The sequence below is a fragment of the Microtus oregoni genome, unplaced genomic scaffold (genome assembly GCF_018167655.1).
Source record: "Microtus oregoni isolate MIOR12 unplaced genomic scaffold, Mior012 000002F_ref0000024, whole genome shotgun sequence".
NCBI lineage: Eukaryota > Metazoa > Chordata > Mammalia > Rodentia > Cricetidae > Microtus > Microtus oregoni.
In genome coordinates this window covers 60,629,975-60,646,566 of record NW_024543061.1, presented here as the reverse complement: position 1 = coordinate 60,646,566, position 16,592 = coordinate 60,629,975, and the positions used below count along the sequence as shown (strand labels likewise).

The following is a 16,592-nucleotide window of genomic DNA, read 5'->3' as shown; positions in this document are numbered from 1 at the left end:
GCTGGCTCTATTTTTCCACCATGTGAGTCCTGGGGAAGAATTACAAGTCCTCAGACTTGACAACAAGCACCCTTATCCACTGAGCCACCTGACAAGCCCTTCCAACTTTTCTATAAGGCAGATACATAAAGAGCAGAAGGGGATCACATACACTTACATGAATGTACATCCTTCCATTTACTGTAGGCATGCTAGGATTACAGGTGTGCGCCACTACATCCAGCTTTTTCATGAGGGTTCCAGAGGTGGAACTGAGACATCAGGCTTGTGCAGCAAGAGCTTTTGCTCTTGTAACCTCTTCTAACCTTTAGACTTGTTTTGTTATGCATTCTGTTCCCTAGAGACTTTTTATAGACTTTTGTTGTATAGATTCCCAAAACTAAGCTGCTGTAAAATATTTTGCTAGTTCACCTAACATTATTGAGGCCCTAGATTCAAACACCAGCACTGAGAAAAAATAATTAAAATAACTGGGCAGTAGTGGCACACACCTTTAATCCCACCACTGGGGAAACAGAGGCAGGCAGATTTCAAAGCCAGCCTGGTCTACAGAGCAAGTTCCAGGATGGGCTCCACAGCTATACAGAAACCCTGTCTCGAAAAACAATGAATAAATAAATAAAGGGCTTTATTAAAGGGAAGCTGTGTGTTCACTGCCTTGCTACATGGAGTGAACTGCATATGTATTTGTCTCTTTCAGGTGGGAGTGCAGACTAGAGTAGTTTTCTTTATGAACTTGTCAGGGGTCAGAGTCCACCTCTGCTGCTTCAGTGTCCTGGTCTGTCTTCATGGCCCTGTGGTCCCGTGTAGTCACTGCGTTTTGAACATAGTAGTTTCACCCTTGTTAAGGACAAAACCAGTGACCCCTGGAGTAACTCCCATAGCTGCAAACTGTTACTACAAATATGGAATGCAGGGCTTTAGTAGGGTAACTTCTCCATATTCATTATGAACAAAGAAGTAGCATGGAAAACTTTAGCTGGTTCCCTGTTGTTTTCTCTTCAGAGCCTTATTAGAAGTAAAAACATGACTGGAAGGGATGGTGACTAAGGATTTAGGGGTGGGTGCTTCTTCCCCTGCCAGCAGCTAACATAGTCACTGTGCACCTCAGCCAGTGGAAAATGAACAAGGGGAAGGCACCAGTTTCACTACTAAGAAGCTTCTTTGATTTGTACATTCAAAGAAAAGAACAGGTCTATGAGGAAACATTGTTTTCAGAAAGTCCCGTTGCTCTGATGTAGTCATGAAGATTGAGAGGCTTAGCTGCAATGTATTAAGACTATTTCCTTTTAGAAAGTAAGAATGGAAATTCAATATCCAAGTGAGTCTCAAAATAGTCCCTATGACAATTTCACACTTCATCCCCTAGAGCTGTCATTGCTAAATATACATGTAATCTCTCTCTTGGGGGTTTTCAGACCCAGTTTAAAAGATGCCCTGAAATATGTATTTGTTTCTTACAATGATCTGAAAATGTACCACCCAGATTCATTCTTTGGGCCAGACTTACTAAAAAGTTCGTTTTAACAAAAATAATATTTGGGGGTTCAATATACAGCCCAGGGTTAGAGTGCCTGCCCCGCACGTGTGAGTCCCTAGGTTCACTCTCCAGTAGTACATTTCCTATATGCACACACACACAGCTCAAAACTTGAAGAACAGAATTAGCTTTGAAGCTGATTTCAATGAAAACTTTGCAAGGACCATTTTAGAATAACTTTGTTGTTTCTCTCACCAAATAAATTTTCTTTAAACTTACCTTTTATTTGAAGTGTAGGTAGATATATTTCACAAAAGAAGGAAATTAATAACTTTTACTAAATTAACTTATAAACAAATACCTTTACTTTTGAATATTAGTAAAAATGAAGCTTTCATTAATCTTAGAGTCTCCAGAGTTGAGTTCATGTACTTTTTAGGCATGCTAGTGTAGTTGTGGAATGCAAACTCCACTACTTTTGCTATGACTGTGTGTGATAACAGCATTCTGCGAGTCTTTAACGCTTGTTACAGTCTTAACAAAGCCAGTCTTTTCTTGTCTACATACAAAACTTGGAAAGACTGCTCTGGGTACTGGGGATGTAGCTTATCAGAACATGCAAGCCTCCTATTTTGATTCCCTATATTGTGTGTGTGTGTGTGTGTGTGTGTGTGTGTGTGTGTGTATAAGAAAGAAAGAGAGCACATCCATATTATAAAGTAGATGCCCCAGTTTTTTTTTAATGATCACTAACCAAAGTTTTATTTTTTTTTGTTTTTAATATAGAAGGAATTTTGTAACATTTTGATATATGGATATTACCTATAAAATCCAGTTAAACTATAAAAGAGCAAAGAGAAATCTTTTTAGATTACTTAGTTTGTGCATAATTTTCCTCATTCCCAGACGTAAGTTTTATAAAGAAAATATTGCAGAATATCACCAATACTGGCATAAGACCCCATGTATATAGCTGACACTCATCATATTAATTGGTAATTGTATCTTTTTTTGTTTGTGACACTAAAATTACAATATCAGATCACAGGCAAGTAAGTACAGAAGTCTGGACCTACATGTAATTCAGCCTAAATGTGAACTAGCCAAGTGACTAAATCATTCTTCTGGAAATGAGACCACATAGAGATGACCTCCCCCTTCCTGCTGGCCTAACTTGCCACCCCTAACCCCACCATGTTCTAGGCATAGATGTGAGGTAAGCAGCAGCAGGGTTTGGAGATTGTCTTCTGAAGCTGACTTACTGCTATACAGCAGGAAGGCTGTACTGGGCAGGCCACAGCCACAGTCATACCTTCTGATGTTTATTCATTGGTGGAACAGGTTTTCTCTTAGAACCCCTGCCTGTGACTCTTAAATCCAGGAGGAGTCAAACAGCAGCATGCTGTTCATTGTTTAGAAACAGTTTCTCTTAATAGAAGACTTCTACTCCATAAAACATCACTTGCCATAGCTAGATAGCCTGGCCTTTTAGCTTCCAGAGTCTTCTGATTGTTCCTCTTTGCATCTTTCCTCTTTGCTTTTTTGATGTGCCTTGTTTCAAACCAAATCATTCCGTATTCAGTGTTTTTGAGTCTTATTGATGTGTCCTCGGTAGGCACATCAAGGGTTTTAAATCTGTGTTTATTCCTGAGGATGTTTGCTCTGACTCAGAGATCCTTTTCAAAGCTCTCTCTTCATAGTACCCCTAATTTAGGCCACTTCGGTGGTGTAGCAATGCATCCTCACACAGCTTTGGCTTCCACACGCGCCACTTCTGTCAGTCATGCCATCATGATTCCCTGTCCATATGCTAAAATGGCTTTCCTGTCTGGGCACACCAGAGCTCTCTGCATGTGATGGAGTAGCACCTGTCCCTTACTGCTTCCCCCACTACTTAGTGAAAATCGCAGTATTAAAAAGGGCAGTGGGATGGGGGCACATGCCTGTTGTTCCAGCACTTGGGAGGCAGAGGCAGGAAGATCTGCAAGTTGAAGGCTAGGATGTCTATATAGGGAGTACCAGGATAGCCAGGGCTACACAGTAGCAAGACCCTCTGATAAAATAGAACAAATGACAGCATCAAAGTGCCAACCCAATAAAATCATTTCCAGACATCTGATGATCTGTTTAAACACCTGCTCTGAGACACTTAGTAATTCTTTCAGCTTTCCGGTTCTGCTGTTATCAAGTGTGGGTACATCAAGTATTCATTTTGTGAAATGAACTCTCTACCTTAGTGGCTTTTCCCCTTTGGCTACCACTTGTGCCCTCTAGAGAAACTCAGATTCATTATCTCATTTCAGCAAAACTAACTTAAAGTTTTACCCTAGTAGTCATATTCTTTATAAATATATCTTGTATATCTATTAGTAAATTTTTCTGGGTTATCCCATTAATACCCACCCTGTCATCTTCAGTTGGATGTCCTCTATTTTGTGCTGCCTCTTAAATTATGGTTCCAACACTGAGCCTCACAGTCAGCCTATCTAGGTGAACCAGCCAATCTCAGTCTCAGGCCCTCCCCTTCTTGTTTCTTTCTTTCGTGGAATACAGCTTGACAAAGCTGTGGATGTCCTTCTAATGTCTGTTTCTTTCGTGTTTTCAAAGCTTGATATTACTTGCTCTGACTTGGTGCTGATTGTCTTACATGCTGCTGCACATGGTTGAGGGCAGGGAGTCTCAAAAGGATAGTAAAACACAGCTTCAAAATAAGCAAAAATGCTAGAACCATTCATGTTGACCTTAGCAGGCAAGAATGTCGCCAGAATTAGAGACTCATGGCTCAAGATGTATATGTCTGTCACTCAGAACTATTCTTGGCACTTGGAATGAATAAAACAAGGATTCTACTTTACGGCATCTGTATTCCAGTATTTTAAGCAAAGACTGGCATGTAATCCCATAGTTTCTAGAGTAGACTGGATACTCACACCACTAAATAAAAGAAAAAGTGATAAACAGTTAAGACATATGCGGAGCAGAACATTGACAATCTTTAAAAGTTCTTGTCTTTCAAGGTCATCTTCTAGAATGAAGATACTTTGAAATTAAATATGGAATCATTATTAACATTACCTAAAAGGCATAAGTAACTCAAGTATCTGTGAGGAAAAAATGGATTAGAGAGGGATTGATGTATACATATAGTGGAATGTTATTCGATATTGAAAAAGAAGGTGCTGGTACATGCTACAATGTGAATAAATCTTGAAAACATTCTGTTAAGTGAAATGAACCTGTTGCAAAAGAAAATTACCTAATGATTCCACTTTTATAAAATACCTAGAGTAGCTAAGTCCACTGAGACAGAAGGTAGAATAATAATAGTTATCAGAAGCTGGGGCAGGAGAAATAAGGAATTATTATTAAATGGATATAGTTTTAGTTTTTCAAGATTAAAAGTCTTGGGCTGGAGAAATGGCTCAGCGGTTAAGAGCATTGCGTGCTCTTCCAAAGGACCCGAGTTCGATTCCCAGCAACCACATGGTGGTTCACAACCATCTGTAATGAGGTCTGGTTTCCTCTTCTGGCCTGCAGGCATATATGCAAACAGAATGTTGTAACCATAATAAATAAATAAATATATACAATAAATCAATAAATAAAAGATTAAAAGTCTTGGAATAGATTGGTTGTACAATTGTGTGGATGCATTTAGTACCACCAAACCTCTGAAAACAGTTGTGTGTTTAAGTGGGGCTGGAGAGAGGGCTAAGGATAGTTAAGTGGTTAAGGATGCATGCTGCTCCTGCAGAGGACTAGCTTTGGTTCCTAGCACCCACCTCACAACTGCTTCTAACTCCAGCTCCAAGAGGTTTACCTGCATCTGGTATATATAAATATGTATACATATATATATATATATATATATATATATCCACCAAAGACAAATAGGCATACACATAATTAAAAATAATACTTTTTAAAAGATGTTATAAATATTCTATCACAACTTAAAATTAATATGTGAACAAACTGAAAAACTAATTGCTTGAGAAAAAAATTTAAGACAAACCATACATGCAGGCGTCACATGTATGAAAGAATTGAAGGTAACTCACAAAATGGCTCTCTTCACCATCCAGACGGTGTCAGTGTCCAGAAGCAGATGCTGACAAGGAAGAAAGTAGTAGTCAGTGGGGGAGCTAGACCTTGACAGAGACTAACTCGGCATGTCGCAGGTAGAGAAGGTTATGTCAACACCGGGGAAAGAGGTGAAACTGATGAAGGGTTGCTGAGAGACGGCAGAAAGACATGGTCCCGAGTTTAGGCCAGGCATGTGATGCGCTGAGAGACCCAAGAATGTTGACCTTAGAGAAGCAGGGCAGTGTAGACTGACAGGAAAGTTGGAGATGAAACTTTAAGAACAATACAGGTCCCAAATAAATGGGTGGTAGTGGTTACAGAAATAACAGTCCCATATAGTGAAGACTACTAGAAAAGAATAACACTCAGTGTTGGACCACGGGAAGCAAAGCACAACTAGATTATGTAGGTACTGTCAGCCTGGGGACCCAGGAGTGAGTGACCCCATTAACATGATGGGGAAACATGATGGTGGAGGAAATAATTGACTTAGTGCTGACATTTTACACCCAGGATATTCCGTGATATCTACATAAAAGAACAGAACACAGGTTTCAAATTTTGAGAGATCAGGTTTACCCACAGGACATGACTGTGCTTTTCACAAAGCTTAATCGGGTTGACGTGTCTTCCATACTCTAGAAAGGAGAAAATCAATAACTGAGTGGACATCTTCAGGGCATGAGTAAAACCAGCAATTGCCTGGATTTTAGATAGCCAGGTGGTTAAATCACAAGACCACAGAATCAAAGTGTATGTAATTTATAATAAGAGAATGAGGATTTGCAATTTAATCTAGATTGTAGTCAATTAAACTATGCCTTCTTATTCATGTCATTAACATGCTAAAGCCTCCAACCTCATTCTTTCATCTGGTCTTTTCCCTAAAGTTTTTGGGCTTATAGAGCATATTGTATGTAATTCTGCAACTTTTCAGCTTGAAATTCATACTTGGAAGAGGAGGAAATGGTAAAAAAAAAAATGTTGGTTATGTTTCTTAATTCTTACTCCTTGCACTTCAGCAGAACATACTCCTTGAGCTGTGGAACACATACATGCTTAGCACGCTCTCCAAGTCACTGTTTCAGTCTTGCTTTCAGTTTCTTGCTTACTAGTGTTGGAAGACCACTGTGTTAAAGACGCAGAAATCATCAAAGGTGCTTAGCTTTTCATGCCTATGGCATTTGTCTCCAGTTTCTGAAATTTGCCCAGAAAGGTTTTGGAAAGGAACAGAGGGGAGGTCTCACTATTTCCTGCTGCTCAAATGCCACAGTAGTGCACATCTTGATTCCATTAGACTTTGCAGGTCAAAGAGCAAGTTCAGCCGGTGTAGTTTACAGCACCAGGGACAGAGTGACTAGCCATAATGACTTGCCTTTCTGCGGCAACTTACTGAGGAAATAGGGGTTGCTAACCACTGAAATGTTTGTATCCAGCTGACGGGGTGGGGGTGTTTGCTTGTTAACTGGGAAATAGACTCCTAACAAGTGCAGGAAGTGCACTGACATTTTGTCCTGTGATCCTGTGGGGGTTCTCCCTTGTGTCTTCCCAGTTGCTCCTTTGGGGCTCTCCAGGGAAACAGGCTGCTTGGGCTTGCAGGACTCTGGTTGGTGGCAGCTTCCTAGTTAGGAGCGCTCTTAGTGGTCAGCTTCTGTTGGTGTCCACCACTTCTCTAAAAATTCATGTTGGTGCTAGGACCTAACTTCTAGATCGCAGTTACTAGAAGAATCACTTCTGACCGTTTTTTTTTTTTCTTTCTTGTGTTTCTGTTTCCATCAGAGAGTGTCTTTCTACAGAGAAGACTGTTTTCCATAAGCGGCTACTCACTTACAGTTCTTCTCACAGTTTATTTTTTGTTTCATTCTGTATTTTGTTGCCTCTAAAAAGCACAACATTTTAAACAGAAATTTGGACTTTTTTTTTTTTTTTGCTCTACTGTCTACCAGGTCCCTTAGTTCAGGCTTACCATGTAGGCCTCCTTTCTGTCCGATGTATTAAGAAAACAGCAAGGCTAATCGCACCAAACTTAAAGCTGTTGATGCTGCTTACACATCCTTGCCTTGTCTTCTTGAATGTTTCCAAAGGATGTAGCTCAGTGGTGGAACTCAGTCTCCATGAGAGAAAGGGAGAGACACCACAGTGTTTTCAAGAGCCCTTGTCCATTGTGTCACCCAGAAAGATGCAGCTTGCTCCACAGCCTGCGTATTCCCAAAAGGACGGGTTTTGCAAAAGAGGCTTTCTTCAGCAACAGGCAAACGTGAGATGCCAGCAGTCCTAGATATCACTTGTCTCTCCGGATAGGTTCAGGGATGTTTGGGGGCATGGAAACCAGATAATCAAAGACACAAGAGAAACAGTTGGAAGTTAAGTGGGTGTCCTTGCATCTGGCTAGCCAGGCGTCATGAAAAGTGATGGCTTTATTGTTCTCTGACAATGAGATTTGAGGTTTCTTAGTTGTCTTTTTTTTTTTATTTCTCAAGACAGACAAATCTGGTCTCAAATTTATGGTAGTCCTCCTGCCTCTGCTTCCACCCAGGTACTTAGATTAGAAGTGTGATGATTCTTCTTCATGCCAGGCTTGAGCATGGAGCTTTGCTCCACCAGATGCTTCCAGTGGGCCCATTCCAACTAGTTTTAGCCATTGCTAAGTTCCTGAAAACCTTGGGGACCCATATGGCAGAGTTACTGTCTGTAGTAAAGCAACAGGGATGCATTGCTGCCTTGGCTAGACAATGTCTACAACTGCTGAGAGTAGAAGGTCTCGGTTTGGGCTCAAGGGGACACTGAGATAGACTGTCTTTTTGAATGAGAGATTGGTTTATTAGAAGAACTCTTAATGCCAAGAAAAGCCAGCATGGCAGTGGTCCTGGGGAAAGTTGAGGCCCACATGACAAAGTGAGATTGCTTCCTTACAGGTTCTAGAAGAGGAGGAGATTCTGTGCCAGGCAGGTCCGTAGTAAATGCTTGCAAGTTGGGCAGTCTCTGGTTCCCTGATGGCAATGGGAGGGGACTGTTTCTTGCATTCTGCAGAAAAAAATGTATGACCTTGAGGATGTGGAGGAAATGAGGAAAGGCACCCAGTTAGTGTGCAGTCATTGTACTGGATGTACAGGTTTGGGTGACCCAATAGCTTGGGGTCTGCTAGCCTAGAGCCTTGTGTGCAGAATCAGCTGTCAGGATGGGGAGACACAGCTCAAGTGTGATCTGGGCAGCATCTGCAGTGGCTCCCAGCGGAAAGCAGGTGAAGCTCCAGAGCCTTATTCGTGTTTTCTTTGGGCATTGATAGGATTCGTTGAGAAGTTATTAAAATGATAATATAACAAAGAGAACAATACTGTCTGTATCCCTAGCTGTCCAAGCATGCTGTTTATGAAAGAATTGGAATTCAGTCAAAATATTTCAACAATATAGAATAATTTCACCTTTACAGGTTGTGCTTTTTTTCTTTTTTATTGCCTCTACCAACCCAACCAAGTATGTGTGTGTGCATAAATGTAGAGGCCAGAGACTAGTCATTTCTCTCCTCCCACTGTCAAACCCAGGTGGCCCTTGCCAGCCCTCGTGCATTTTCCCTAAATACAAAACTCAAATCACTATAATCTTTGTATTTTGTATTTAAGAAAGGTGTTGATGGCGCCATATAATTATAGTGCTGATATTGATTGATCATTTGCTCTTGGCCTAATGGCGAGTGTGTGATCCTGACAATGAGTACACAGAAACACAGCACCCTCGCGGACAGTGCACACTTCTCATCCCAACTCCTTATGTCCTCAAAGAAAACAGATGATAACCATCACCAGGAAGCTGTGCAGTACAGTCAAACAGCTTGAGCACCTTCAGCATCAAGGTTATATTTGTTTCAGATGTTCAGTGGTCTTATTTAGACTGTCTTTTCCTTCAGTGCTTACAAGAGCCTGGTTGTATAAGCCACCTGCCGTTTTCCCCAGTTCCATGTGTTGAGACAGTAAAAGTGATACTCGGATCCATGCTCTCTTCCAACAGCAAAGCTAGTTAATTTTTTTTATTTTCATGTTGTAAACTGATCTGTGGCCCACATTTTTTAGTATTACTTATTCAGAGTTTAGTAGATCTACTCATCCAAAATAAAATCTTAGACTATTTAAATGATAGTCTTCCAGTTTGTGGCCTCACTAAACTTTTCCATATGACTGCAGTTGAAGCTCAATTATCTTAACAAAAGTCAGAAGCAAAGTTAAGCTTCTGCAGTGCATTTTCAGACTCAGCATTTCCTGGGTCAGAACCTACAACTACTTTACATAGTTCTCCTGTAGTAACTCACATTTGTCTCTTTAGATGACCTAGTGAAGGGTGGGTTCGGGTCCATGGGCAGTTTGTTCCCCCAGTTTGTTCCGATTGTTTGTAAGTTTCTTCTCCTTGATCTTTACTTCCTGTACATGAACTGCAGAGTAGTTAGCCAGACTGTGGCAAAGAGTAGGGTGGAAAGTGAGGCCAAATTTAGCATAGTATTGCAGTTTGCACAGAGAAACTGAAAACTCTCACCATGAAAGCTGATGTGTAGCAGTGTACAGAGAATAGATTTATTCTATGCAAATGATCCCCAAACCCAAGACTATTAACATTGCATTTCTTTGTACAGTCCTCCACTGAGCCTCTACCCTTTTACCAGCTCTGGCCCGCTTTATTTTATGGAAAGGTTTTCTTTCCTAATAAACTATAGCTACTTCTACCACTGTCTTTATGTCCCTGTTCCAGTTCCTCACTGGAAGAAATACCAATGGGTGCCCACTGAGCCCCAATATCTGCCTGTAATAAAACCACCGGTAATCTGTGATGCTTAAATTATTGTTTTAAAGTATATATAAAGGTCATTGACAACAAAGTCACAATCCTAAATGTGTATGCAGTGATGATATCAAAATACTTCATGATGTTCAGCTGTAATTCTAAGTCCATTTTCTTAAAGTTTACAAATCAGGGCTGTTTCAGTAGGTGAAGACATTTGCTCCCAAGCTTGACAACCTGAGTTCAGTTCCCATTTTGGAAACAAAGAAAGAATAATGTACATATCCCACAAGGGAACAAGACAAGAGTAGCTCAGCAAGGCAATTCTTTTTTAAAAGGTACAGCATGACTCGAACTGGACTTGCAAGCCGCCAGGACAGGCACTCACTTGACTTTTGTTCTGACACAGGTCATAACTGTTTCTTTTCCCAATCAGCTGGGGGCCAATCTCACAGTCTTTTGCTGTTGCCTAGTTTTTAAAGAATCAGCATGAAGGAGGAGGTAGGGGTTAAGATTTGTATAAAAATCATACACGCTATGGGGAAATTTGTGAAATATTGGTGCTTGGTGAGCAAATTACCTTTAAAAAAGTTTTTTTTAACACCCAAGATGCTACATGATGAAAGAGAGAACAGAGTCCCGCAAGTCATCCTTGCTTCCATGCATGCATAGGCTTACATTTTATTTTATTTTTGAGTCAGGGTCTTACTATGTAGCTCTTGCTAGCTTGGTCCTCACTAAGAAGACCAGGTTGGCCTTGAATTCACAGAGATCAGCTTGCCTCTACCCCTCAAGGGCTGGGATTATTAAAGCCATGTGTCACCTTTTCTGGCCTTTTTTACTTTTTAGTTGAAAAAAAATATAAAAAGGAATTCCTACATATAGTTGTAGCTTAATTTTAAAAATAAAGTTAGTGACTATTTTATTTAGTTGGTGCAATCTTGTCATGTATATGCTTTAACATGTAATTCTTCCTGCTGATAAGTACTGTGTTTCAGACCATGGGACTATCCGTTTCAGATACTGATAACGCTAAGAAGCCAAATCTCATAGAAGAAATCTTCGGCGCACACACACATACACACATACACATGGGGCGGGGGATGGGGGACAAGAGTGTGATTCCAGCAAAGAGGCTACGCTGTGCTGCAATTTTTACCCAACTTTAGGTTCTACCCAGTACCTGACTCCTCCACGCTCTTTGTTAAGTAAATAATGTTGAACTAAATCCCATGGTATAGAACTTCCTGCCACCCACCCCCCATGAATGATGTGAAAGTCAGATGTTTTCCTCTGTTCTCCAGATTTTTCTTTATAGAACTACAAAGAATTATTTCAAGTTTGGATCGGTACTCATGTTTTCTTTCCTTTGCAGGCAAGAAGCTCTTCTGGCTGCTATTAGTGAAAAGGATGCTAATATAGCTCTTCTAGAGCTTTCGTCCTCTAAGAAAAAGACCCAAGAGGAAGTGGCTGCACTGAAACGGGAAAAGGACCGCCTGGTGCAGCAGCTCAAACACCAGGTATTAACGGTGCCCGGGGCAGAGGAGGCAACCAGAGTGCAGCCAATGTCCCACTGCCCTTTCAAAAATGTCTTTATTACTGTGTATGTCTTTGTGTTTCATGCTAGACATCAAATACAGAAGATTTTTGTAGAGACTTTACAGGTCTTCTATCTCTTTAAAAAAAAATCATAGAATTCTCAGTGATTGGACTAAATTAGAAGATGTCACAGGTCCTGTTTTTTTTTTAACCAAATGTTACAAAAATTAGTGATCAATCTTTTATTTATACTCATACTTGATTACTTATAATGTTGAACATGTACCTTCTCTGTGTTTGCATCTTTTAGGGTTCCATTTGCTTTCATCTTATTGAGAAAAGGTCTTGCTATGTAGCTCTGGCCAACCCAGTAGTCAGTTTTTAACCCAGGCTGGTCTTGAATTCATGACACTCCCCCTGCCAGAGCTTCCCCAGTGCTGGGATTATAAGTGTGTACCACCATGCCCAGCTGTGTCTATACAATTTTGTCAGTTTCTAACAAGAGGACTTAAGTAACAGTATGATTCTGTTTCACTGTTGGTAAAGTCAGAACAGATCATCCATCTGCAATGTCAGTGGTTACTAAGAGCTGCACTTTCCTCCAGTGTCCATGGCCCGGTCAGTGCCTGCTTCAGCTCTATGACTTGTAAGCCGACTTACAGACTTCTCAGCCCCCTCTCTCCAGGACCTCTCTTCCTTGGACCACACTCTTTACTGTCAACAGATCCTCCTAGATTCTCACCTGAATTTATTTAGCAGCATTCACCAATTATTATTAAATACTTAGTGTGTATTAGGACTTGTGACAGCTGTTAATACAGCAGACATGACCCTGAATACATGCACTTATTACAAGATCATCCATCCATTTATTCAGCATTGTGGATATTTTGTCACACGAGGGTGCTCACATATTTCCTTCCAGTTATACCAGAGAACTGAAGAATAACATTTTTTATTACTCATTTTTTTAAACATCTTCACAGATGACTTTAGCAAATCTCATTTTAAGATCCTAGGAGTACACTGGGTGGTGGTGATGCACGCCTTTAATCCCAACACTTGAGAGGCAGAGGCAGGCGGATCTCTGTGAGTTCAAGGCCCGCCTATAGAATGAGTCCTAGGATGTCTAACTCTGCTTTACACAGAGAAACCCTGTCTTGGAAAACCAAAAAAAAAAAAAAGCAAAAAGAAAAATTATCCTGGAAGAAGTTTGTCTTTGATCATTATTGTAAAAAAACTGTCAAGTTCTAGAGTGTGAGTAGAACTATAGATTATGAGTTTAGGGTTAAAATTAACGGATTAGTGATATAAAAACTAAGCAGGTTGTAAATAATGTATCTACTCATGGTAAAAAGACTTCAGTGAGTTGCAATATATTTATGCTTCATTTCCCTCAACTATAAAATGAATATTATGGAACTCTTCAGAGAGCCAAGATCTTCTTGAGAAGACTAGTTAGTGCCTCAGCGCAAAACTGCAGTGTATCGGTTTCTGAGTGTATGCCCCAGAAGTGCCTGGGAGCTGGCTGACCATCGTGTCTTTGAGCCGTTCAATCTCTGTGCCCTGCTCAGTTGACTAGAGCCCATTCCTGGGCCCATTTATGTTTCTTTTTACTTTGAAGGCTGAGCATCACTTTTTTAGTTCTGAAGTCTTAATCTAGGTGTCTGCTGATACTATTTATACTCAAGGGACTAGCTCGGGGTGGGGGTATTTTCCTAGTTTTCTGTTGTGTTATAGTTTAACTTTTGACCCTTCAATTCCAATTTATTTCCCTGATCCCCAAGTTCTTACAGTAAGGGGTATTTGACTGTTTCTAAGTATTTCCATGCAGTTGGGGGAAATACCCATCAATGAAGTATTGTTTTTAACTTTATTTGTTTGTGTCTTTTGTTGGTCACACGTGTCACCGTGTGCATGTGGAGGCTAGAGGACAACTTGCAGAAGTCTGTTCTGGGGAAAACTTGGTTGCCAGGCTTCATAGCAAGTGTCTTCCCCTCCTGAGTCACATCACAGGCCCCAAATGATACTCTTAGTAATTCTTTCATGTGCTCTGTCCGTTGTATAGTTGCCAGGTGTTTGTCTCTCTGGGAATTACTAGGAGACACGACACTTTATTGTCTACCTTCACTCCTGTTTACTGCTTCACCATGTAAAGCTAATTGCTATGACACCACTGATTTGGACCTTGAGATAAGCCTACACTTTGGTTTGGCGCATCTTGGATTGTAGCAGACCTAGCAAACATCCACTTATCTGAAAACCAACATTTGTACATACTTTCAAATGTCTCCTGAATCCTGCTGGTATGCTGGTTCCCACAATGACAGTTGCCAGTGTTCTGTCCATATTCCATTCATAAGCAAGCTGTCTGTCTCCAGTTGTCTATGCACTCTCTGACTCCTTCCCTAGAGACATTTTAGTCCCTACTCGTGGTCTTTCACTTTGTGCCTGCTCTCCTAGGCTGTGGGACTGGCCGTGGACCACCCGGAACATGATTATTGCTCTCCTTTCCTCCGTCTCTCACCGCAGCTCGCTCTGTTGTCTGTGGTGCTTCCTGAGCCTATTGCAACCCTTTGTGACTGAGGCATGCAAGTGCAAAGTACTCGCTTCCTCCAACTTCGCTTTTGGTGCCCACACTTTTATTACCTCCAGGAGAGGAAATACAGCGTGGGTATCAGTTCTTCCTTAACCGGGGCAGATCATTTTACTTGTAAATGTTTGTCTTTCTTTTCCTATCGTGAAGATTCTACTAACAGTTGTAAATCTCCTGCTAAACATGTAAATGGTGCCATTTATTTTTCTTTAACTTACTAGGTTTTATTTTTTATTTTTTTTAAATATTTATTTATTTATTTATTTACTTATTAAGCATACAATGTACTGCTGGCAAGGAAGGCACCAGGTCTCATCACAGATGGTTGCTGGGAATCAAACTCGGGACCTCTGGACGAGCAGCCAGTGCTCTTACCCTCTGAGCCATCTCTCCAGCCCCTTACTAGGTTTTAAAAAGAACTTTTATTAATGTTATTTAGAGGTTTATCAGATTTTTTTTAAACTCAGATTGGGTTTTTTTAATTCTTGGTCTTAGGCCTTGACCTACCCATTGGAGCAAATTTTTTTTTGTTTTGTTGTTGTTGTTGTTGTCATCATTTTTTATTTTTGTTTGTACATCCTGACCACAGTTTCCCTTCTCTCCTCTCCTCCCAGTTTCTCCTCCTCTCTTTTTCTTCATAAAATGGAAGATTTCCCATGGATATCAACCAGCCATGGTATATCAAGGGTATATCAACTTTTTTAAAAATACTATCTTTCATTTATTCTTTGACAGTTTCCTACATGTATACAATTTAACTTGATCACATCTACTACGAGAATCCTCAATACACCTTCCCGCACCTTCATATGCTCCACCCACACTGAGTCCAATTAGTGCTGCCTACTGGAATGTTGGCTTTTGTATAGGTAAGCATCGTTGTACCTAGTTCATGAGTGCAGCAGCCACATCCTGTCTGGGAACTGGTGCTTCAGAGCAGTCCTCCTCATCTCTGCTTTCACACTCTTTCTGCTGCATCTCCGCAAGTTCCCCGAGCCTTTGTGGGCTTGATAGAAATGTCACATTTAGGATGAGCACTGAATGGACATATAGTTCCAACATTTGACCAGTTAAGAGTCCTTTCATTAATTGTTGCTCACTGTGGAAAGAGCCTTCTCTGGCCAAGGTTGGAAACAACTCTAGTCTAAGGCTGTAAATGTAAATATTTAGAAGGCAATTTGACAACATTTCCATTCATCCAAACAATGGTAGTAGGTTCCCCTAGGATCTTTGACCTCCTAAGCCATGGGTTTTGGGTTAGGTTTTCAGTGTGGAACAACATACTAAATATGCAGATTCTTACCTATCAGATTGACTGTTCACGCTCTGTATTACATATAGAGATCTCTTCTAACTCAAGTAAAATTGTGTAAAGAAACACTAAAGATCTAATATGAACCAAACTTGATGAAAGTCACCATTTTTGATTTATTTTCTTTCTCTATAAAGAAAAAAATGTTGGATAAAAAGTCTTTCTAGCCAGCCAAGAAAATAGAGCTAGTTACAGGTTTAAAGCCTTTCATTATGAATTAAATTTGGAATGGGAGTCTTTTGCCAATAAAAATAGTGGAGAATAAGCCTTTAAAGCTACATACATAATGTAGAATCCTGAGTTACCATCATTTTTCATGTTTAAGAAATGATGACAAGAAAAATCTTTTCCAGTATTTTTGATCCATGGTTTGTTTAACTAACAGACAAGGGGCTTTTGGATTTAAAGGGCTAGCTTTATTCAAAATTTAAAAATCAGCATGTATACAGATCATACAATTTTTTTTCTTGTCATTATTCTCTATACGATGCTAAACATTTATATTGACATTAAGTTTATAGAAGAATATGCATAAATTATATGTGTCTACTATGTCATTTTATATAAAGGACCTGAATGTCCTCAGGCTTTGGTATCTATGGAGGAGGGAGTCTTGGAGATTAGAACCAATTCTCCACTGATACCAAAGTATGATTTTCAATTCAAATATGGACTAAGGTACTATATTGTATGGTGTGTTGGTCTCGTTTTTCACTTTCAGTGTGTTATTTTAATACACATATATGTATATATGTATAAATAATTTTAGTTTCATTTTTACTTGTGCACCAAGAGTGGCCACATTTGCATAT

The 16,592-nt window shown here is 40.1% G+C and overlaps 1 protein-coding gene across 12 annotated transcripts in view; it reads left to right on the top strand.

The window, feature by feature from the left end:
- Positions 1 to 16,592, top strand: part of Erc1 (ELKS/RAB6-interacting/CAST family member 1) — a 360,167-nt gene that overhangs the window by 277,460 nt on the left and 66,115 nt on the right. For all 12 annotated transcript variants that reach the window (XR_005972232.1, XM_041630969.1, XM_041630950.1 and 9 more), the window contains one exon: positions 11,709 to 11,853. Coding sequence is in view for 11 of the 12 variants with exons in the window: in XM_041630969.1 (XP_041486903.1) it covers positions 11,709 to 11,853 (145 nt within the window). In the remaining variant the exon portion in view is untranslated. The remainder of the gene's footprint in view (positions 1 to 11,708; positions 11,854 to 16,592) is intronic.